This window comes from Talpa europaea (genome assembly GCF_964194135.1).
Source record: "Talpa europaea genome assembly, chromosome: 6".
NCBI lineage: Eukaryota > Metazoa > Chordata > Mammalia > Eulipotyphla > Talpidae > Talpa > Talpa europaea.
Genome location: NC_140072.1, coordinates 132,459,558 through 132,484,069, shown reverse-complemented (window position 1 = coordinate 132,484,069; position 24,512 = coordinate 132,459,558). Strand labels below are relative to the sequence as shown.

The window sequence follows — 24,512 nt, the reverse complement described above, 5'->3', positions numbered from 1 at the left end:
CTCACTGGCCAAATGTGGCTGCCTTGCTGGGCCTCACAGCTCTGGAAGATCTGGTCCCGGTCTAAGTGCAGCCATTGCCGAGACCCGATCCAGTTATTCGGCTTCAGTGACACTTTATTCCCGCATCGGAATTTAGGGAAGTCGCTTCGTCCTCTACCTATTCATGTGGACATTTTGAAAACTTTTTCTAGTTTTAAAGATATAAATCTTAACGTGTTGTTATAAATACTTTCTTTTTTGTTACTTGTCCTCGACCCTACCCCAAATCAACACGGCCAGTTGCCCCTGCTCTCTCCCATGCATCCCCCACAGTCTTCACTGTAGGAAACACATGGGCAAGAGCCATTGCGCCCAGAACTCAGTCCATATCACAGAGTCTTGCTTCCCCCTGAAATTGCTGTGCTCAGGAAGAGATCAAGCTTCCTTAAAAAAACTCTTGTTATCGGGCCTCCCCGGTGGCGCAGCGGTTGAGTGCTGGGTTGCGAAGCTGCCCGCGGCCTCTGCGGCGCCGGTTCGATCCCCGGCTGCTCCCCGGCCACCGGAGGAGGGTCCCACATGGCGCGCAGACCTCTCCTGCCGCCCGCTGCTCCCCTCAGCAGTGTTTCATCAGTCTGCCTGTTCTGCTCCCCGCTCTGCTCTGGTGAATTCTCTCACCCTCCCGCGCTTCTGACTGTACCCAGTGCTTGTATAAACAAAACAAACAAACAAACCAGCAAAACAAATAAATAAAGCATGCCTCTAAAAAAAAACAAAAAAAACTCTTGTTATCCTCAGCATCAGGAGTGGAGCCAAGTCTAGGTGGAGCTTCTCCATCACCTGTTTGATTTCTCAAATAATAAATGGGCTCCAGCACTAAAAATGTGCAGGTCACTGTGAGAGGAATGAGAAGAATGTAACAAGCAGGGCCTCCCCGATGGTGCAGCGGGTTGAGTGCAGCGCTGTGAAGCTGTCCGCAGCCTCTGCAGCGTGGGTTTGATTCCCAGCTGGCCAGGGAGCTACCCACAGGGCACAGCAGACCTCTCCTGTCTCGCCTGTTGCTCCCCTCAGCAGTGCTTTAGGTCTGTTTGCCTGTTCTGCTCCCCACTCTGTCTCTGGTGAATCCTCTCACCCTCCTGCGCCTCTGACCTATACCCCAGCTCTTGTATAAATAAATAAATCTTTTTTAAAATCTTAAAAAAAAAAAAAAGAATGTAACAAGCAAAACAAAGACCATGTGTCCTTATGAGCTTCACAGCTGGAAAGCTAGGGGAGCATTTATGGACTGTCCCAGGTCAATGAGAGCTGGGGCCGTGGTGAGGGAGATGGGGGAGACACGTGCACCTGGAATGACACAGAATAGTGGGTGTCATCAGAGAGGTCCTGAAAGATGCCCGAGGGCGTGATGATTGGGTTCCAGCTGCAGGATGAGGGGAGAACATTTGGGATGAAAGGAGAGAGTGTGGCTGGAGTAGAAAGAACGAGAGCAACGTGATACAAGATCTGGGTGGGCACAAAGGCGTCAGACCTCTCACCTTGGAGTCCAGGTGAAATATTTGGGTCCTCACCCAAGAAGCCATCTGGTGTCACTGCTTCCAGAATGTAAAAGAAAAAGTTTCTAGAGTAGGTTTAGAGCTAACGTGCTGGGACCACGGTTTTATCTTCCTCCAGATGAGCTGTATCCCAGAGACTCTTAGTTCAAGCAGAAGGGCAGAGCAGTCTCCTTAATTCCACAGCTCCCCAGAGATAAAACCTCGCACCAAAAAGTGCGCTCATCTATTCTGTCTGCAGCTTTTATGGTCCAAGAGCCTCAGGTCCCGGAAGGATGCTCCTGGCCAGCATCTTCTGCGGTGAGCTGCTGGGAAGCAGGAGACAGTCCTGGTCCCCTCCAGAGATGCTTCCGTGAAGACACATTCACTTCCTTGCGCCTTACTCAGCTCTCATGCACCCCCTTCCTGTGAGCCCATCTGTGACTGTTGTCGCTGGGCAAGGCAGGGTTCCTCCAGAAGAATCCTGCTTTGGCATCAGCTTAATGTCAAAGTTGTTTTGCAGCTCTCGCCGGTGGGATCTTTGTTTCTCAGATGGAACTTTCTTAGTCATAAATGTGCCGAGTCATCTCTTGCTGCTGATCTCACTCGTGAAGGAGCCAGCAGGTGTTTCGGAGCAGGGAAGACATCTCTGAGGTCAACTTTCAGAGAGAGGGATGCTGAACTCCCCCATTGTCTCCAATACCAGAGCGCTCTGTGCCAGGACTCTTGACGAGTGTCACTCCACTCCTTCATGTTGTATTAAGTCATCCAAGGTCTTTTTTTTTCCTCTTAAAATCTTAGGGTTTTTTCCCTGAATTGTTTTTTTGAGGTACCGTGGGTTTGCTACATTGTATCAGGGCACAGGTGCGCCCCTCTTCAGATGCCTGTCAGGTCATCACACCCACCTGCAGAACCCCCCATTATGCTCCCCTCCAGCTTGCTTGCAAAGGAACTGGTCACTGCTTTATGTAAAATAAGTTTTCAAATACAGAATTCAGCTGAGCAAAACAGAGACGGAAGTTTTATTTAAGATTGGATTTTATAGCTGATATTTATTCATGAGGTTTGGCAGTGACCTTTTCAGGATAATTTCTTACAGGAATGTTCACATTTTATGAGGCTAATTATTCAGTAGACCGCACCGAATAAGAAGACCTAAACTGAAGACTGGAACTGAAATGAGATCTTTTGTGCAGATTAGAGCCGTCTCTTCTGCTTCTGTTTCAGAACGCGTACACCTACATGATGGGCGCCTGCGTGATTGTCTTTCGGTTCTTCTCCATCTGCGGGAAGCACGTACGTACGCGGGGAAGAAAGCTGTCAAAGTCAGGCAGGCGCTGCAGAAGGGAAGGGTGGCTGTTGGGCACCCGCGGTCCTGCTGCGTCTTGGAGACTGTAGTTAAGGAATTGCTCCCCATCATAACTCAACATGAACAAATTTTAAATATTAAATGAATCAGTCGCTTAGTTACCTTGTGATGCCTTTCCTGATATTTGTGTGGGCTTTTTCATCCTGCATATTTGCTAAGTGCATTCAATCATCAACTCAAGATAAATATCAGGCATTAAACAACAAAAAAAAAAACCACACCAATGGCCTTTCTTCCTACTTCTTTGTTTTTTATTGTCTTTGTTTCTAATGAGTTATTTCACTGCAAAGAAAAATAACCTTGAGCGAACACTCACGATTCCGTCATCCCACTTTCATTGTGAGTGTCCACACATGTACTTCCACACGTAGTTTTCATTCTTTAAAGTCCTGTTCCCTTTTTGTTACTAACATGTCCATTTCATATATGTACCTTCTCAATATTTTCATAATTGATGGTCATTTCTTATTTATCATTGTTTAGTTTTCTTTTGGCAAGTGTCTGTCTGTGCAAGAATCCTGAGTCTATGTCAGTCCTCATCTTCAGCGTTACTCACTTTTGAAATTTCAAGGTATTTTTATGAGCCCTTTTCTCTGGATGCTCAGCATTCTACAGCACCGTCACTGACGCCTCCCTTCCCCAAGGCTATTTAGTTCACAGATTTATAAACTAAGCAGATACCAGTATTTTATAGTTAAGATGAAAATTAGGTTACACCCTTGCAAAGACACTTTTCTCCCATATAAGTAAAATGTAAAAGACTCTTAAGAAAAATATTCTAAAGAATAGCCTGGAGTAAAGTTAATCAATAAGACAGTGAATACAATTTTTAAATTGGAGAAAGAACTCCTGAGTCTACTTGCTATTAACCAAAAATGTACAGTTCTGATGGGAAGAGAAGTAAGAAGAAAAGAGAGCATAAAAGGCAAAGGATTATGGGGTGTAATTATATTCATTTGACTGAAGAGACTGACTAGTTTGAATATGAGTACATTTCTCTCTGTCTAATTATGTCTGGAATATTATTCAGACTTAGTACCTAATAGGAAGCGATTTTCCAGTGTTTTCCTAGATTCACTCTTGAGCCAACCTGCCTGAATGCTAGTCACTTCCCACACATAGTTTTCGTTCTTTAAAGTCCTGCTCCCTTCCCACACATAGTTTTCATAGTCTATGAAATGTTCACTATGTTTCACAGAACACATAGTCTGTGTTCTGTGAATATTCTCTCTCCTTCCCCATCTTTCTCTCCCTATCTCCCCATTTCAGGTCACCCTGAAAATGCTGCTCCTGACGGTGGTGGTCAGCATGTATAAAAGCTTCTTCATCATCGTCGGCATGTTCCTCTTGCTGCTGTGCTACGCTTTTGCCGGAGTGGTTTTATTTGGTACTGTGAAATACGGAGAGAACATTAACAGGTGGGTTCTCTCTCTGCTCATCTATCAAGCAACCTTCTTACTTTATTAAGACATCACGAAAAAGAAACCTGAATGTTTTTAACAAAGAGAAAGAGGGGAAAGCCATAAGTTGGAAATTAAATCAAAATAAAATAGCCAAATTTCAACAGATATTTTTCTAATTGAAAATGGTATGTATGTTTAGTCTGGAAACCTTCGAGAATTCAGAACAAAATGAATGCATAATCCCACTGTCAAGCAGAAATAGCCACTTGTGATATCACAGTGAATTCTACCATGTTTTTCTATCCACATACTGCAAAAAAAACACTATACATTATTTTTTAAAATTAAAGAATTTTGAGATGGAATTGATTATATTTTTTAGCAAAATACAGAAAGTTGTGTTTTCTACATGAAACCTATTTTTCAATAATTACCTTAAATTTTGTGGAAGTACCATGGTATTTTTTAGTCCTTGCACAACAAATTACATACAAATAATCCAGCTGCAGAGATTCCTAGTTGATATGAATGTGCCATCTTTTATAGCAATCTTTGTAGCAAAATGCCACCTTTATAGCAAAATTCATGTAAAAGATGCAATCACTTGGAATTGCCAAAACTTGTTGATGATGACTGACAATAAGTTGGTGGCACTGCGCGAGGACTGGCTGTCCCAGGGGCAAGTGTAACTAAGAAACTAGGAGGGTATAACCTTAGAAAATGCTATTTGGCAGCCAAGTGTGCTCCAGTATCCGCCTGTTTTGGTGGTAACAAACCCTACTATTTCATGGCAAACCGTATCACTCATATTCTGGTCTGTTTTTCTTCAATTAGGCATGCAAATTTCTCTTCCGCCGGCAAAGCCATTACTGTGCTGTTCCGAATTGTCACCGGCGAGGACTGGAACAAGATTATGCACGACTGTATGGTAACCAGCTTGATCACTCGATCACTCCATTCAGAATCAGAGACTCACTGTCAGCATCACCCTCGCCAACCTCAGGGCCTTGTCCAAAACACATAGCCTGGACTTCTAGCCCATGAAATTGCATTCTCTTCTATTCCCATGTATGGGCTTGCGAAATGACGCCAGTGGACCCAACTTGGGCTACTGTAGTTCCACTCGATATGTATGATGTGAACCTTGTTCTTCCCTCAAACTTTTAGCGTGTGGGCAGTCACGTGCATCTGGGAGAGTTTCTGTTCTTTGCTTTATTTGAAAGCCACTGAGCTCATTCTGGCCATTGCTAGGTGTTCGGTCCTCGCCAATTCTAAGGCATCCTTGAGGACATTATGTCAAGGGCTCTGAGTCTCTTCTTTTTTGGCGTCCTCCCTACGGGCTAATCCTTCACATGTCCGTTGAAACATGCTGCCAGTTATGTGTTCACCCAGCATGCTACTTCCCTCCTGTGCCGCATGTAGCACAGCTGGAGTAAGTTATTGGCTTGATTTGTTTCTGTGTCTCCAAACCAGCACTATCCAAAAGATATTTCTGCAGTGATTCTGAAGACATCTGTACTGTCCGATTCAGTAGCCACTAGGCCAATGTGGTTATTGAGCACTTGGAATGTGACTAGTGCTGCTGAGGGACTAAATTTAAAATTCAATTTAACATTAATGAACATGAATTTGCGTTAAGTGGTCGCATGTGGTTGGTGGCTACTGTGTTGGACTGTACTTGGGAGGAAGGAGTAGGGTCTCTGTCCTGCCTACTGGGCTGTCCCCAACACTTGGCAAACCTAGCACACAGTAGGAGCTCAAGAACTTCATGCAGGAATGGATGGGGATGGAATTAACCAAGTCAAATATAATCCAGGGCGGAATTTAAAAACCTCTAAATAATGAATAAGCAAAATGCCATGGGAACATAGACAAAAGACCAAGTCTCTCTGGCTAAAAATAATCAGAGATGTGGCCAACTTTATTAGTCCTGAAGACTAGGGATGCCTTGAGTAACCCAGGTCCCATGCTTTTCCATAGCATCCCGTTTTACTGCACATAGCAAGTCTCCTTAAATCTCTCTTTTTTTTTTTTTAAACTATTGATAACCTTATTTATTGTCATTATCCAGTATTATCATTTTATCACTTCTTGCCTGAACTGCTGCTATAAGTTCGAATCTGGTCTGATCTCCTTATCCACAGCTCTCATTGATTCTGGAAGCCCAAACATAGGGAGCCTACAGTTAGGATCGGTCTCCAACTGAAAATACTGTCTCTGTTTCCTACAGGATAAAACCAACACTCCTGCACTGTGCTTTCAAATGTCCCTGTATTTTGCCCCATCTTGGATACTTGACCTTTCCAGTGATTTCTCTTCCTAAAATTTTGGAGCACTTTTTACCTCACCATCTTCCTCTACCTGAAAGCTTTTTTCATCCACCACGGTGCCACTCCACACAGTAGTCAAAACAACCTTAAATATTGTCCTCAATATTAAGCTCTGACTTAAGTCACAGAAATTTTTTCTCAATGCCTCTTGCTTTGACTTTCTGCAATTAGCATCACAATGAGATCCTGCCACTTGGGGGTCTTGGGGATGGGAGAAAGTATCCCCTGGGGGAAATCTGTTCATTTTCCTTGTGCATCCTGCATGCTTTGGAATTTTACAAGACTAAAAGCCTAAAGTAAATGAGATATTCGTTTGGCTCTTTGCCACACATTAGGTCCCCCATACATGTGGCTTTGCAGAGATGACTTTGAAGTGGATTATATTTTACATGGCTGGGAACATGTTCACTAACAGGAATTAGTGTTCTCCACACTCACCCGCTCTTCTCCCTTCCCCCACCACCCGCAGGTCCAGCCCCCCTTTTGTACTCCAGATGAATTTACATACTGGGCAACAGACTGCGGAAATTACGCTGGGGCACTCATGTATTTCTGCTCATTTTATGTCATCATTGCCTACATCATGCTGAATCTGCTTGTAGGTAAGCGAGCCTCATTGAATATTTTTAATCTCTTTAAACTCAGGTACTTAGATAATTATGTACAATTTTCAAGTAATTATCCTGGATTGCGTGGGGTGGGTGTTTCATGGCATTAATATAAAGTGTTGCCTCTCGATCCAGAAGCTGAAAAGACCTTTGCAAAGCATGCAAATGACAGTTGATTGCAATTTTAAGAGTTGAACTATTTATTATGATGATTAATTTCCGAAGAGCTCTTCTCATGGATTGAGTTGAACATATATCAGCCTTTTACAGCCTCAAAATAACACATTATGTTTTTAAAAGATCTACATTGTTCACCCAGCTGTGGGGCCACCCGGAACTCATTTCGACCATTACAAACTACCCTGGAACTCACAGCGAAGAGTGAAAGCCAGCTGGCGCCAGTATCCCTGTTCGCAGAATGTGTGTCTGTGCCCTTGACCCTCATGTTTGGAAAAGGCAGGGCTGGATAAATAGCTTAGTCTAAGTGTTAGACACACCAACTTGGAAAACGTACTAACAGCTCTTTAAAAAATTGTCTTATCATGTAGGTGATAACATGCATTATTTCTAATAGATGTTTTCCTTTCTCTAAAAAATGAAAAATTAGCATTGTTTTCTGATTCTGGGTTGTTGTTGTTTTTTTTAAGCTATAATTGTGGAGAACTTCTCCTTGTTTTATTCCACTGAGGAGGACCAACTTTTAAGCTACAACGATCTTCGCCACTTTCAGATCATATGGAATATGGTGGATGATAAAAGAGAGGTAGGAGAATGGCTTGTCTTGTCATACCCTACCTCAAAGACACTGCCGTTTCAGACATTTAAATGGTTTGGTTTAAATGGCTTGGTTGTTGGTAGTGGATGTGCATTAAATTTTGAGTGGCCATTGGTGAATTGCAGAAATCTGCTGTTCACATGTGAGCAGAATTTGCTAGTTGGGGTGAGGGACAGAAAGTTCCCTCTCATGTCCTAACCGCCTGTGGACACCATCTTCTGGCCAACATCCAGAAAGCCAGCAAGGAAAGGAAGTCTGGGGAGGCCTTGGCCAGGGGCAGCAGAGGTTGAAGTACAAAGAGCTACGGAGACAGTCCAACACCAGCTCGGGACCACGCCAGCCTCACGTGGCAGTCCTGACTAGAAGGGAAGGGAGTTGTGTCAGTGGTATCTAAAACTTGTTACTTTGAATTTTGGGACTTATTTCTTCCATGTTTTCATCCTAAAGTTTACCCATGATTTCCTAGAATGAGCTGAACCCTTTTCACCCTACTCTTCCTCCCTCTTATCCTAATAGTCAGGGGCCATTCTGGGCACCAAGGCATGACCTCACTCGAATATCTAGGAATTCATGGATCACCAGTGTCCACACCTCTTCCCAGGGCCTTCACTCAAAGACATGGGCAGATGGGGCCAGTACCTTCTGTCCCTTGGAAGGATACTTCATGGTTAGAGTTTCAGAACCTTGGTCTGCTCTGACTAGGAAAAGGCCAGAATTGCGAGCCCCTTTCACCTGTGTGTAACTGCTCTTGTAATGGAGAAGACCTGGAAAGGAGTGAACTTTCCACCGAAGAACAATAGAACATTTGTCTAGAAGTTCCTAGCAGACACATTCTTCATGATGAGTTGGTGACAACCTAGGTGCCCCTCAGCAGAAAGTTGGATACAGGAGATGTGGCTTATATACACCATGGAATATTACTCAGCTATAAAGAAGGTGAAACTCTCCCATTTCCAACATGGATGGCCCTTGAGGGGATTGTGTCAATCAGTCAGCTAGAGAAAGACAAACACCCCATGCTCCCACTCACATGTGGAAGACAAACAAAACTAATGAACAAACAAAACAAAAATAAGCTCTTACTCTATAAAAACAAATTAGTGATAACCAAAAGGGGGTGAGAAGGGAGCCGGGTCATCAGATGTAAGAGCCAATTGTATGATGATGGATGGAAACTAAACTTTTAGGGGTGAACCTAATGTAGTAAATTCAGTTTGATTTATAAGGCTGCAAGCCTGAGACCAATATAATGTTTTAAACCAATACTACTTTAGTTTAAAAAAAATTAACTTCAAGCAAATAATCCCAGAAAATAAAAAGGGAAACCTCCCCAGCACCCAGATTAAGTGACGCGGAAAGGCTTATTCATGTGTATGACCCACTTTTTTGTGCCCAAGCCTGTGTTGGAAAAACAGTGAGCAGGGCTGAGCCAATGAAGGGGGCTGGGGAGTAGGACTCGGCTGGGTGAAGCAAGCAAGTGTGGGGTCCGGGGGAGGCAGAGCTGGGTGTGGGGGAGCCGGCAGGTGAACCTCCTTCCAGCCCAGTGCACTTCTTTGAGAAACAGCTCTGGGTTTTGGCTGTGGCCACAGAAGTCCACGGGCGCAGGGGGAGGACGGGTCACCGATGCTGGCTCTGCCCGCAGGGGGTGATCCCGACCTTCCGCGTGAAGTTCCTGCTGCGGCTGCTGCGGGGCCGGCTGGAGGTGGACCTGGACAAGGACAAGCTCCTGTTCAAGCACATGTGCTACGAGATGGAACGGCTGCACAATGGCGGTGATGTCACCTTCCACGACGTGCTCAGGTAGGGCGCCTGCCCTGGGCCGCAGCACCCACGGAGCCCGTGAGATACAGAGGCCAGCCCGCTCCCCATCCACCGGTCAAAGGCCTCGTGAGAGGGACACGGTGAACAAGCAAGTTCATAACCTAAAACGCCTCCCCTCGGGGCTCTGAGACAAGGCCATGCTCCCCAGGCACCAGGAGGCCTCACTCACCATCCCAGGAGGATGGTGTCCAAGAAGCAGGGCCCGGCCTTGTCCGGGAGCTCCTAGGGGGCAGGCCCACCCCTGGGCTTTGTGAAGGAGCCCCTGGGCCTGGAGACCGAGGAGGCGTCTGACTTGCTGGCAGCACCACGGCCTCTGTGCCTGGAGCCTTGCTCACACGGTCTGACAGGAAGCTGCAGAGCCGCTCTGTGCAGGTGACCCCAGCTGGTTGACAAACCACCTTTTTCTGACAGCTCAAGAGAAGCCAGACCAGGCAAAGGGACAAGCTGGGTCTTCCCCTCTCTGAGGTTTCTGTGTTTGCCATGGCGGCTGCATAGAAATGCCACACACGGGTGGTCTGATCAGCACACTTAGTGTCTGGAGGAGGCTGGAGGTCTGAGGTCAAGGTGTCAGCAGAGTTGGTTCCTTCTGTGGAGGATGAAGAATCTCCCCAGCTTCTGCTTCACTGGCTGTGCTTGGTGTCCCTTGGCTCATAGGGCAGCACCAAGATCTGTGCCTCCATCTTTCCATGGTGGGCTTGGGGTGTGTGTGTGTGTGTGTGTGTGTGTGTGTGTGTGTCGTTACAGACACCACCCCATTCGTGTGACAGCATCTTAACTAATCACACTTAAGTTCAAATAGCATCATACTCTGAGATCCCGGGCACTAGAACTCCAACATATTTTAGTGGAATATGGTGAAGGAGAACAATTTAACCCATAGCAGTTTCTTAAGCAGGAGGCCATGGGTCAGTCCGCTGCTCATGGACATAGAAAGGGAAATGATGACTTCTTTACGTCCAGTAATCACTGATGAAATGTAGCTTTTTCACGCAGCAAATCACGGTTGTATGAAAAATGTCTGTGTCTTCGTCACGAGTAGAAGTCATAGTGTTTTCAAATCACTTTACTGCTGTGGCCGATATCTGAAACTATCCTTTCTGCTCACCAGTCCTTCTAAGCGATATATTAACAAGTCATTAGACCTCAGGGAGATGTTATTATTTCATGCAATAATTAAGAAACAGTTCTATAACTGTATCATCACGTTTTCAAAGAAAATAATTTGAAACTGCATTGGATATAATTGGTTTCCTTTGAAACAATGTGTACTTTATTTATATATTTAAAACATTATTCTAGAAAGTGCCTGCTGCCCCAGGGCTCCATGCCACAGCGTCCAGCACTGTAGCTCTTTTCATCATGTTGCAAACACCAGACAAGTTAAGCATTGGGCGGGGCGTGACGATTTTGGCCGTATTCGGGTGTACAGAAACGCACTGGTGACCACAGTTCGAAAAGAGATGAGACCGTGAAGAATCTGGGAGACGTTCTCTCAAGTTGCCAGTTTTACTTCTCACTATTCACGACTTCCCAAAACCAGCTGAAAGGCAGAAAACAACGGGGCAGAAGATACATGTGAATCCAAAGGATGCCTCACTCTCAGAATGTCCCTTAGCCTTTCCTCCGCCGCAGACAAAGGCTCTGAGGCTGAGTGACGCACACAGACATCCGTCTGGGGTTAGTGGCTAACACTAGCTGCTTTGGGACAAGCTAATAAAATGGACTCCACAAAGGTGATGGTGGCGTTGAGGGTGCGGCCCTGCCCTGTCCCTCCACCCTGTGAAGATCTTCCTCGACTTACCGTGCGGTGGCGTCACAACAATCCCTCCACAAGCTGCTGGTACCTGTGGCTCGTGGCTGCCCCCCATCCCAGGGGGTATAATTCGGGGCGGGGGGGTGTTCTACGGGATGCCTATCACTTTCACAGCAGCATCAAGTCGAGAAACGGTAACTCAAACCCTAGGCAGTCAGACACCGTCTGCATGGGATGAACACAGCTCAGCCGTGATGAGATTCTTGATGAGGCAGTGAAGAGAGGAAGCGCAAATGTATGTTACCCCCCATGCTGGGAGGAGACTTAGCAAAGAGAAGGTTGGTGCACCAGCCTGTCTCCGGGAGGGCCTCCCAGGTCCCTTGCAGGTGTGATTTGGGCTCTGGCGATAAAACTGAGCTCCCAGCTGGGGCATCCTCTGGGATCCTGCATCTGCACCAGGGGGCACCCAGTGTGTCCTCCTTTGGCCACGAGCCCTGTGCCTTATTGTCCAGGGCCCTGACACAACACTGATGGGCCGTTTGTCCCAGTCTGGGCCCTTTGGTGCCAAGGATGAAATGGGGTTGAGTAGTTAACCCTGACTTTGCTCCATCTCAAATGAATGAGTGGACACATGAGATAAATCAAGAGGGTAATGGTGGGGGGCGGGTGGGCACATATGACACTGCCAAGCCCATTAGCCATCACCCATGGAGCGAAGTGTGATGCAAGGACAGCAGGAGCAGTCGTCCTGCAGGGGGCCTTCCAGAGTCTTAACGTTAGCAGCTGATAATGAAGACCAGGGCTACGAAATCCCTGCCTGGAGCTTTCCTGTTGCACACACTTAAACAGCACTGTTTTTCCAAGCATCTGCAGACATGAACTCACCTAGTCATTGAACAGAGCAGGTACCCGGACTCTCCCTGTTTTACAGAGGAGGGAGGAGATTCAGAGATGATATTACTAGTCCAGGTGTCCCAGCTGGTGGGTGGAATCCGAACCTGCATTGTTGGGGCTGCATGATGTCCTCTTTGGATTTTGAGACATCAAAGTCTGAATCCCAGAGAGCAAGACCTGTGACTGCTGTGTTTCCCCCCAGCATGCTGTCCTACCGCTCAGTGGACATCCGGAAGAGCCTGCAGCTGGAGGAGCTGCTGGCTAGGGAGCAGCTGGAGTACACCATCGAGGAGGAGGTGGCCAAGCAGACCATCCGCATGTGGCTGAAAAAGTGCTTGAAGCGCATCCGAGCCGTGAGTGAGCTGGGAGGCAGGGTTTCGCTTCCCCTCCAAGGAGTGGGGGCTGCGTGAATTGGAGCCTTATGTCCTCTCAACTAGGTCAACTTCATCCTCTAACAGTGGACAACTGAGGATGTAAAATCTGGTCCAAATTCAGCCACGCCCTCCGAGCAGAGTTCATAAGAAGTTTCCATTGAAGTCACCTTTTTTTAATAGAGCACGGATGTTTAAAAGCAATTTGCTGATATTAAAATATTTATGATCTTCATTTATTTAACTCAACCATTCAAAATGCCCCAAATCTGTATTTACTGGTAACTGAATCCCCAGAACCACTTTTACATGGCTCCTAAAAATTCCAAAGTGCCACATGGGTGATGTTGTTGGTCTTTAATTAAATGTCCCCTGGGAGTTTAATGATCTGCTTGCTACTCCCTGAACTCTAAGTTGAAAGATTCTCTAACCCATAAATCAAAGGGCAAATATTTTGTTAACAATGGGCATTTCTGTTAGGAAATTTCTTTCATGAATGCCTTTGACTGTAAGCTTCCCACACAGGGGGGAAAAAAAACAAATTAATCACCAAACATTGATATGTAACAGATTTTTTTAATACCACTTCTCCCAGCAACACCAGCTGTAGGGACATAACTCTGTATTGTACAGGTCCCAAAACACTGGGACCTGTATCCAGGCAGGCATCAGGGCTGGCCCAGCCTGGCCCTGCTGGCTCCAGGGATCAAACCCGCCCTCCACGGGCCCGTGAGAGGCACCCAGAGTCCTGGCTCAGCGCCAGGAGACCTGGCTTCGGTGTATGCCCAGGTAGATGCATCCACTGGGCTGGCAGCTCTGATCCAGGACCCAGACAGGAGCCAGAGGAGAGACAGTCAAACTGCATGGGCTTCATGAGCACAGAGTAAAATATGGAGGAACAAAACCAGCACACCCACATTAGTGAATTAATCTGCATTAAACGCAAGCAAACGTGCATGAACATAACTATTTCCGTGGTGATTCAGGAAGACAGACCAGGGAGGCCAGTCCTCAGTCCCTGAAGTGTCCTTGAGTTCCAGCGGATGCTCATCAGGGAAACGCGTTAAGGGCCCTTATTTGAAAGTTCCTGAGACTTCCCCACACATGCGGCTTCTATGGAGAGAAGAAACTTTGATTTGAGCGGTAGAGCCGGGGGCTGTGGGGCCAATGTCTCCCTTACTGAAAGCAAGCGGCGGTGTTTCCATAGAAACAGCAACAGTCCTGCAGCATCATCCACAGCCTGCGGGAGAGCCAGCAGCAGGAGCTGAGCAGGTTCCTGAACCCGCCCAGCATCGAGACCACCCAGCCCAGCGAGGACATGGGTGCCAACCCCCAGGACAGCAACATGCAGCCCGAGGTACACGCTCTTATTGTTTGGAGGGGAAGGCGAAGTTGGCGCTGTTCACAGAGCCGTTTCAGAGAGGGTAACGATACTTCTCAAGTTAAAAGAAAATCAGTTAAAATACAGTGATGCAGGTTATGGCTGTGTCTTTGCCACCCCCAGATCAGCTGAGGTTATTTCAAAGGATTCTGATTCGTATGGAGACTAAGAGAAATATGACCCCGGGGCGCAACGATTCTGTTGCTCGTCCGCAGGCACGCTGTACGGGCTTCGCTCGAGTCAGGGGTTTCACCTGACTGAGGTGAACACCGTGTGCCTGAAGCTCTGCCTGATGGTTTCCTTTCACCCAGTCATAGGAATTTGCAGCAACTTGACTGACAATGTTGGTAATTGGGCTTCAAGCGCCTTGACTAGTGAGCTGCACTGATGGCTTCTCCTTCCTTAGCTGGGGCTTCTCCTTCCTTAGCTGGGGCTTCTCCTTCCTTAGCTGGGGCTTCTCCTTCCTTAGCTGGGGCTTCTCCTTCCCTAGCTGGACATGGCACCTGGAGTTCAGGGGATGAGTGGGAACCTTCACTTGCTAGGACACAGCCTATCTTCACTTCCACACTCCATCTACAGGTGTCCTGGCGAGACTGGTGCTGGGAGGAGCAGCTGGTGGGGGGCCTGACCTTCCTGGGGGCACAGTTCTGTCTGGGCTGGGGCTGGGCCAGCACCGGAGACTGTGGCAACACAGTCAGGAGCCAGCAATTAATACTGCAGCCCAGGGGTGGGGTGGAGGGGGTTGTGGGCCCAGCAGGGGAGCTGCAGGGGCCTCTGGCTTCAGAGCCTAGAGCAGGTAGATACAACGCTGTGGACCCCTGGCCTGGAGGGGTGATGAGCTGCCCACAGCAGGGACAGGTGCAGACATTCCACAGGGGGCCTCACGATGGCCCCAACCTGTCTGCACCACCCAATCTAGCTGGCAAGACCTCCTGTGTGGGCCAGGTTAAAAGTAGACACCTGCAGGCTGCTCCTGGGGGAAGGTGACTGACCAGATGGGGTAAAGAGTGTGGAGAGTGTAGTGTAGTCAGCTTTTCCCTTTGACTGTAGTGTTACATTGCTAGAAGCTTCCCCTCCTGGACCCAGGGCAGATTGTCACTGCTGAGAACTCCCAGCCTGACCCTCCAGGTTGGCAAGAGTTGACCCCCAGCTGGGCCATCCCCACCACCCCTCCTTCCTGGACACACCTCCCTTGCCCTGGCAAATGGTGGTGTCCCCAAGCGTGGAGGCAGCGTGGCCTTGGGGAGAGGCGATGGGCATGAAGGCCCAAGATCTGGTGCTTCTGGGGAGCCTCCTTTCTCCACAGTGCCCTGGGGGCTCAATCGTCTTGACTCTTGTACTTCTCCTTCCCCCATGGTGGACACTCTGGGCCGGTCTATTTTTCCCAGGTGTTCTTTCTTTTCCTTTTTCTTCTTTACTTTTTTTTAAATTTTATTTTAACATTTATCATTTTCTTAATTTTTTTAGACAATATTTGCTTCCCCCACCCCCTCAGGTGTAGCCCCCACAGAGTTTCCTTCCCCAAGGCGCCCGTGCACCATCACCTCAGTCCCCTGTGCGCCTCCCTCCCTCCCTCTGATCCCTCTCCCGCCTCCTCCCCTGCAGGATGTCTCTGGTTTATAATTGTCTGTTTTTGCTTTGTTGTGTTTTGTACTCTTATTATTTTTTACACTGATGTCCTATTTGGTTCCCCTATATTCCTGCTATAAGTGAAACCATCCGATTTTTTTCTTTTTCCTTCTGGCTTATTTCACTGAACATAATTCCTTCTAGCTCCATCCATGTTGCTGTGAATGGCATGAGTTTCTCTTTTTTGATTGCTGAGTAATATTCCATTGTGTGTATGAACCACGTCTTCTTGATCCAGTCATCTATTTGGGGGCATTTGGGTTGTAAAATGAGGGTCCAGGCCAGTGCAGACAGAGGAGCCATGACTTTTGTTCTCGCCCCCAGACCAGCAGCCAGCAGCAGCTCCTGAGCCCCACCCTGTCGGACAGAGGCGGGAGCCGGCAGGACGCCGGGGATGCCGGGAAACCCCAGAGGAAGTTCGGGCAGTGGCGCCTGCCCTCAGGTAGGTCCGCAGGCCTGTCTCCAGCACTGAGGTGTCTGAAAGGTACCTCCGCTCTCAGGTCGGGGCCTCTGCTCTCGAAACACAGGTCTGTGTCTTACGTTGCTTCCAGACAGTGAAGCAATGGAAGAAATCGCCCCTTATCTAAACTGTTCCTTGCAGAACAGCCCTTCTGCAGGTTGCTGTGCTGGCCACCTGGGTTATCAGGCTGGAGGGGCAGCACCATGGACAAAGCGAGGTGACACAGCCACAAGGGAGGAAGAGATTAGAGGGCATCCTACATGCCTCTGGGGCGTTCTCCGACAAAGACTGAATCTAGTGCATGAAAAAGGGTGTCCCGTCACTGGTTCTCAGGAGGATTTGCAATAGGGAAAAGCACCCCACTGACTCATAGGACTCTTGTTCATCCCACAGCACCAAAGCCCATAAGCCACTCAGTGTCTTCGGTCAACTTACGGTTTGGAGGGCGGACCACGATGAAATCTGTAGTGTGCAAGATGAACCCCATGACGGACGTGGCTTCCTGTGGTTCCGAAGTCAAGAAGTGGTGGACCCGGCAGCTGACCGTGGAGAGCGACGAGAGCGGAGACGACCTCCTGGATATTTAGGTGGGAGTCGGTGCAGATGACAGTCTACGGTGAAAACTGTTGTCTGATATTTTCCTCCACCGTCCAGTGAACAATCTGTAAAGGAATCATAATTTAATTCCAATTTGTTGCAAGTTTTTAAAAATTTGTTTCTGTTCTGCCATAGGAAAGCATCAAACATAGTCGGTCCAAGCTGTATGTTGATGGGTTATTTCCATGTATTCAAGAAAATTTGCATCATGTCAGTATTGGTAATACTAGAAGTGACAGCAACGTCAGATGTAGGTCATTCACAAATTCTGTATACTCTGTCTATAAACTAAGGTGTATAGTCACATATGCTCTAATGTATTATTCCCCCCAAGCCTCCAGAAAAGAACTCTAAGTCCGAAGTGGCTGATACTTACCATATAGGAGCTATAGTTTTAGTTCACAGTTTCCACACATCCACTTAGAAATACTTCTCTTGGGAGAATTTATTATTTATGATTGATCTGAAAAGGTCAGCCCTGAGCTCATGCTAAAATGATAGTAGTTTTACAAACTACACATTCTGAATTTTAAAAAGTATATTCTTTTTTCATGTTATTTTTAAAAATAGGCACAAGATACTTAGAACAAGTGCATTCGTTTCCTCTTTCACCCTGATGAAATGTTTCCTTATAAGACAACAGTGTGTGCAGGTACCAGGCAAAGAAATTGACCCAAGGAGAGAACTGGTTTTACAAGACACCTTTACATAGGTCACGTGGGGAGACATAGTTACGTAAAGATATTGAGATTCTTTTTTTTTATTTTTTAAGGTTTGTTTTATTTATATAAGAACCAGTGTACAGGCCAGATGCACGGGAGGGTGAGAGGATTCACCAGAGACAGAGTGGGGAACAGAACAGGCAGACTGACGAGATACACTGCTGAGGGGAGCAGCGGGCGAGACAGGAGAGGTCTGTTCTCCATGTGGGTTGCTCTGAGGCTGGCGGGGATCGAACCGGCACTACAGAGGCTGCGGACAACTTCACAGCGCTGCACTCAACTGCCTGCGCCACCAGGGAGGCCCCAAGACATTGAGATTCTTTAAAAAGCCCTTTTAATTATGGAGATTGGCAGAAAGAGTAAAGCTTTATGATTTAACTTAAAAAACATCTCTGCGTGTGACACTATCATGCCTTCTTTTCTGACCAAGTGTGTATCCTTTTTGCCGTCACGCAACAAAGACATCGTGTGCTGATCTCCGCCCACCTTGGGTATGTCAATCCCGAAATACTTCCATATTGCAGAATCTCCCATGGAAATAATGGTCCTCTGCAAAATTCCACTCTGAAGTCACAGTTTGGGTATCCCCCCTCACAGTTGTTTTTGTCTCACACATCAGTGGTCCATGTCCTCTGGGGAAATTAAGATGCAGAGTGATTACCAAGTAGCCTTGGGCTGCTGATGCTGGGTCAAGCAAGTAGAAGTGGGATTGAGTCTTGAATGACATTCTTCTTCACCGGAGATTAGCTGTTGGGATTATTTCTTTTAATGGAGAGATTATCTCAGAATCCCTTGACACCAGGTTGCTTTATGATCTGGTTTTCTCTATTTAACTTTCTTAAAATAGCCAAATATCACATTCCTTCTGCGTAACAGATGTAGCATTGTGGGAACAGTCTATTGTTTGTATGACTAATTGTGACAATAAGATAATGGTCCATTCAAGTCAGTGCAGCTGAAAGGATTTTCTTTGGTTTTATGTTCATTTGAAGTTTACTTTTTGTACATAAGAAAATGAAATAAATACTGGATTTGTAAAAGATTTTACTCTGAGTTGAGGGTCATTTCTAAACCCTTTTCTTGTGTGTGTTGGGGGGCAGTTAAGACAGAATAGGTATCGCAGACACTTGGAAACCCTGTATTTGAATATCCTGTCTGTAATTAGTTGGCAAAAAAACTGTCCCTGATATTCATTTCAGCTCATTCCCTAAACCAGAGTGTTCCTTTCATGCTGGTGTGCACAAGGCTGAGTGAATACCCTGCACCTTCCAGACCAACAATACAGCAGAAAAGGCTCTTAGGTGGTCCGGGCATGGGTCTGTACTAGTGCTGCATGAAAGCCAGTTATTTTTTCTTTTTGGCTCATTGCACTTGAGTAATACAGCTTCAGTCTCACAAAACTGCTGAGCCCAACCTAAAACTGTAATTGATGTTCAGCAGAGCATCATTGTGGCTCATTCTGCAGCGAAGCCAGGGCAGCATAGCAATACGTTTAAAGCCACGGCTCCCTACATGTCAATGGAGTGAAACAGACAGGCCTGGACGGGGCCTCCTCTCTACTGTGTTCCTGCAGCAGGTGGAGTGGACAGGTAAGTGTCACAGGTAAGTGCCACCCGCTTTTTGATTGCACAGAATCTTACAGGCAATGCGGGTATGCAGGTGGGAAAACTTCAGCCACACAGTTCCCTGGTCTTCAGGGAGGCCAGATTCTAACCCCATCCTCATGCTCCCCACCACCTTTAATTAAAGCTCATCTGTTGGTTCCAAGGCTCCAGAAAGCATAAGGGATGGAAGGCTTGACAGAGAGCACAGTGGGGAAGCAGGGGAGCAAACCACACACGTATTGACATAGGACAATTCAAGGGGACTCAAAGAGAACAGGGATGGGGGTGCAGCCATGCTGAAGCTACTCACTCTTCTCAGCGGTGGTTCCAGAGCAACACCCCTCAGCAGAGACTGGCTGCCCTCCCTGCGGTTAAATAATATAAGGACTTGTGGAAGAAAAATCGAAAAACCGCAGCTGCAAAGCCTCAAGCCAAAGCAGTTTCTCAGCCCGTTGAACAAGTTGTTTGTGGTTTCCTTGTCGGCAAGGGCACACACTAAAGCTCAGTGGTTTTCTGTCTAGTTAGCAGTGGTGTTCTTTCTCCAAAAAAGTCCTGCACGGGGGTCTCAAAATATTAACCAGGCAAAAGTGGGGCAGTCCTTGTCGAGATTGGGGTGAGGTTGAGAGCCCCATTTACATGTCCTCATTTCATCCCTTCCTTATTATGAATTGAATTGTTTCTCCTCCCCCAAAGAAAGATGGGTGGAAATTCTAACCCCGGAACCTGTGAATGTGACCTTATTTTGGAATAGGGCATTTGCAGCTCTAAGTAGTTAAGATACGCTGAGGTCATAGTGGGGTGCGGTGGGTGTTTAATCCAGTAAGACTGGTGTGGAAAGATGAGACACAGGAGGGAAGCCCCTGTGAACACCCACCAAGATCAAGGTTGGGGTGCCACAGCCAAGGAGCTCCTGTGTCTGCACCTGCCGCAGGCCAGGACGGCAGCTTCCCCTGCATCTTGGAGGAGGCTGGCTCTGCCTTCATTTCTGATTTGCACGTCCCTTTTCAGGGAGTTAGAACAGGGGAGTGATGCCCAAAGAAAGTTAAATGGCCAGCCATAACCAGAACCCCAAGAAACACTTGTTAGAGTTGACAATACTCAGGGAGAGCCAAGAAATACCCAAAGGGATGAGGTAGCCCCCATCCTGACATGCTGCTGGGGCTGACAACTACACTCAAGGAGCACAGTAGAAGAGCAGAGACTCAGAAACTCCTGCCTCAATCCCAGGAGTATCTGCAAAGTAAACCCCAGAAAGGAATGGAGTGAGGCATCTCCTGCACCCCATTTATGTGAGGAGTCCCCCACTATTTGGTACAGTTGTTCTTTGGTGGACTCTGCCCACCCAGACCCGTTCCAGGCATTCTGCCTCTAAATAAAATCTGCTTTATCACCCAGATGTGGCTTAAGATCTTTCATAGCCATAGTCAAGAACTGAAGAACCCCAAAACTGGGTAACAGCCTAACTGGAACTGTGAGATAACAAATTTCTGTTGCTTTAATCAGACTACCCACTTTGTAGTATTCCTCCAGGCAGCCTTAGAAAATGAATACATCCCCAAAACCACTCCAGCCCCCAAAGATGGCCTGAACCACCCTAGTGTTCCAGGGAACCCAGTTTGAAAAAGGAACAAAGATCTCAAGCTCTGGAGTTGCACAGATGTCCCAAGTCCTGCATTTACCGGTTACACTGTGTGCCATCTTGGATGAGTTTCGTATCCTCTCTAAGACAAAATCCAGCTTCTTGCATTTGAAAAAGGCGGGAGGTGTGTATGATAGTCCTTCACCTGAGAGGTGCACGAAATCTACTAATTAAGTTTAGTCTGAAATGACGTGCAACTTAACCCAGTCATTACGAGCTGTCTAGTCTCCCAATCAGAGTCTCTAACTGACCACTTATCAGACTTCCTTTTTGGCAGCTCTAGTTACATTCCGGTTTGCAAATGATCTCAAGCCAAGATCTCAACATTGAGTGGATATGAGCATCACTCTTCCCTTGAATACAGCTCAATTTCCACAGCGATCACATGTGTGTGTGTGTGTGTGTACAATAGATGCCTTTCAGGCACTGTTCTTGGGGTTCTGGTTATGGCTGGCCATTTAACTTTCTTTGGGCATCACTCCCCTGTTCTAACTCCCTGAAAAAGGAGGTGCAAATCAGAAATGAAGACAGAGCCAGCCTCCTCCAAGATGCAGGGGAAGCTGCCGTCCTGACCTGCGGCAGGTGCAGACACAGGAGCTCCTTGGCTGTGGCAGCCCAACCTTGATCTTGGTGGGTGTTCACAGGGGCTTCCCTCCTGTATCTCATCTTCTTTCTATGCCAGTCTTACTGGATTAACACCCACCGCACCCCACTATGACCTCAGCATATCTTAACTACTTAGAGCTGCAAATGCCCTATTCCAAAATAAGGTCACATTCACAAATATACACAATATTCACAAATATATACACAAATATTCACAAATATTCACAATATACCAAAATATATTCACAAATATTCACAATATACCAAAATAATGCATGAGTGAAACTAAGGCTAAATGGTTACATTGATCTCAGACTCTAAAGTGCAAGAGAAAAAGAAGTATCAGCTTTCGCTTTGAGGTTTGTATCTGCAGACATAGTTTATCTGACCCAGCACCAGCAAGAAGAAACAACCAACCTTGAACTGAGCTCAGCTGGAGACTAAGCCTACAGAGGAGAGAGGTACCACAAAATGTAACACCTTCTAACCCAATCCCATTTGAACGTCTGCATCACAGTGTATTGAGGGACCCTGTAGGTGGTTTGTTTGGAGGCAGACTTGAAGCTGTTTCTCACTCTTTCTTCAAGGTCCCTGGTTCAAAGTCAATGCCAGTTTTTAAGACTTGGTTATAGAATCAACCAACTCCTGAGGAGTTACCTGCATCATGGTGCTCCTCTCACAAATTGGTATTTGTCACTCCATTTCCTAGACTAGGAGGTGGATAGTGACCCCAAAAGAACACTAAGTGGAAACATTTGTTCTGATGCATCCTTCCTGGCAGTATTCCTCCTGCCTGACTAGCCGCTGAGCTGTTTAGCATTTAATGAAATCAAACCTATGGTGGGCGCTGAAATGGGCTAAGGCCCACGGTTCTCCGCAAATACATGTTAAAAGATGGGCCTCTTGCATTCTGAGTCATGTCCTAACCATCCCAGTAATAAAGCAGCCTGGCCAAGAACTGGTGGGATAACTGAATAACGTTTTCAAAAGTCTTCTTTGGCCAAGATTTCAAGGAAAAGAGATGTGCTCATAATTACACCAAAAAGGTAGCTTTTTGGTTTGAACTATCTGCATTCTCGTAGGCATTCTTTATTTAATTTTAGCTTTGGAGACATAAAAATGGGTAACATTCTTGGGTCACAATAGTAGGTTGGAAAGATTAAGCTAAGGGCTGAACATGGTAGAACAGGGAGGTGGGGGAGCAGGAATAGTCCCTATTCTTGTAATAGATCAAGTGGTCCCTTACTTTCAGGGAGCTAGGCTTGAAGTTACCCAGTGGGTCTGGTGAGGAAGAGCACTTCCTCTGGAACAGATGGTGTGAGTGTGTATATACACGGGGGGAGAGAGACAGTCATATAGGACGAGAGAGAGAGAGAGAGAGAGAGAGAGAGAGAGAGAGAGAGAGAGAGAGAGAGAGAGAATTACTTTAAGGAATCGGCTCATACGATTATGGAGTGATGACAAACCCAAACTCCGTAGGGCAGGCCAGTAGGCTAGAATTCAAGTAAGAGTCGATGCTGTAGTGTTGACTCCAAAACCTGCATGCTGGAATCTCAGGTGGGATTTCTGTTACGACCTGAAGGTAGAATTCCTCTTCCTCCTCTTCTTTTTCTTGAACCTCTTAGTCTTCACTCTTCAGACCTTCAATCAATTGGATAAAGTCCATTCACATTATGGAGGGTAATCAACTTTACACAAAACCTGGTGACTTATATCAATCACAGCTTTAAAAAAAAAAAATGTCGTCACAGCCACATCCAAACTAGTATTTGATCAAAGAACTGGGCCCCAGCCAGGTGGTGACAATAAAACCACTGCTCACGATGACTAACAGTTTATTCCTGTAGTTGGTTAGTGCAAGCTTTGGTAGACTCAGCTGTCCACAGGATCTAACCAAGTGTCTTTCTTTCCCCTGGAACAAGAGGCTACTTGAGTCACTCAGCTCTTTGCATTTCTCTTTTCCATGGAGGAAGAAAAAGCAAATGAAGAGACAGTTTCAGCGAATCTGTTTTTAATGTGCTTGCTTGTTGTCCATGTGCCAATCCTAATTCAGGAACTGCCTCGGTGGACCTGAGAGAAACATCCCCTTCCAAGTCCCAGTGTTGACCCTCACTGGCCCCGGAAGCCTTGGAAGAGTTGTCTCGGGAGATGTGAGAAACCAGGCACAGGCTTCTCTTTCAGAGTCTGAGTTTCTCACAGAAACATCATGGACAGACTTACCCTCCAAAGGAAACCGTGGAAGCACAGCATTCAAATAGCTGGCTGGAGACCAGCAGCCACAGGTCAGCGATACAGCCAACATATCACAGGAACAGGTGTCACCATGAACTCAGTTCTCTCCTTCAGCCTGAGGGGATGCTCAGTGGTGGGCCCTCCCAGGTACAGAGAAGAGAAAAGCCCCCATCTCTCCTCTCGTCCTCATCATGGCCATCTTGCTGCACCAAAGGCCTCATTTCTGTCTTCTACCAACTTGACTTCAGAGCCAAGCCCGTGGAGTCTCTCAAGTCAGCTTTTGAGCCAGTGACTCCATTTTTAGGGCGGTGACAAGGGGCTTGCGCAGGGCAGGTCAGGAGATAATTGGGAATTCTGCAAAGTCCTAATGAGCGCAGCCTGGAGGTCCTGGCTGTGTTCTCACTTCCCACCGCCTCCCAGTGTGGCTGTGTCACTCCACCAGCCCTGAGTCTCGCATTCAGGGGCCGCTCTTCCCAGGAAGGGTCTCACTTCCCTTCTGCAACTGCCTCACACCCTTGTCTAACTGTTAATTAGATGCCTCTTTCTTGGCATGTGCACGGGCTAGGGCCATCTGTTTATTGATCACATCCTTCAGAATATATTGGATTTCAAGGCATCCAGCCACAAAAGCAGGTAACGTTGCAACTGACTCATTGAGAAGCTTTCTCCAGAACAAATGAAAGCATGTGATGTATGAGGACCTGTAGCAGACACGACAGCAACAAGCTACAGCAGTCTTGACCACCCAGGTTGTAGAGGCCGCCAGTAGGCACCAAAGTGCTCCCGCATTCCATCACCATGGGTGATCAAATT

General features: G+C 46.9%; 1 protein-coding gene across 4 annotated transcripts in view; it reads left to right on the top strand.

Moving 5' to 3' along the window:
• NALCN (sodium leak channel, non-selective) overlaps positions 1-16,886 on the top strand; it is a gene marked incomplete at its 3' end in the record, with an annotated part of 232,286 nt that extends 215,400 nt beyond the window's left edge. For all 4 annotated transcript variants that reach the window (XM_084234488.1, XM_084234487.1, XM_084234486.1 and 1 more), the window contains 10 exons: positions 2,733-2,801; positions 4,144-4,292; positions 5,112-5,205; positions 7,077-7,209; positions 7,863-7,978; positions 9,633-9,790; positions 12,661-12,811; positions 14,037-14,186; positions 16,164-16,281; positions 16,693-16,886. In XM_084234488.1, coding sequence (XP_084090614.1) covers positions 2,733-2,801; positions 4,144-4,292; positions 5,112-5,205; positions 7,077-7,209; positions 7,863-7,978; positions 9,633-9,790; positions 12,661-12,811; positions 14,037-14,186; positions 16,164-16,281; positions 16,693-16,886 — 1,332 coding nt within the window. The remainder of the gene's footprint in view (positions 1-2,732; positions 2,802-4,143; positions 4,293-5,111; positions 5,206-7,076; positions 7,210-7,862; positions 7,979-9,632; positions 9,791-12,660; positions 12,812-14,036; positions 14,187-16,163; positions 16,282-16,692) is intronic.
• Between the last annotated feature and the right edge of the window lie 7,626 nt (positions 16,887-24,512).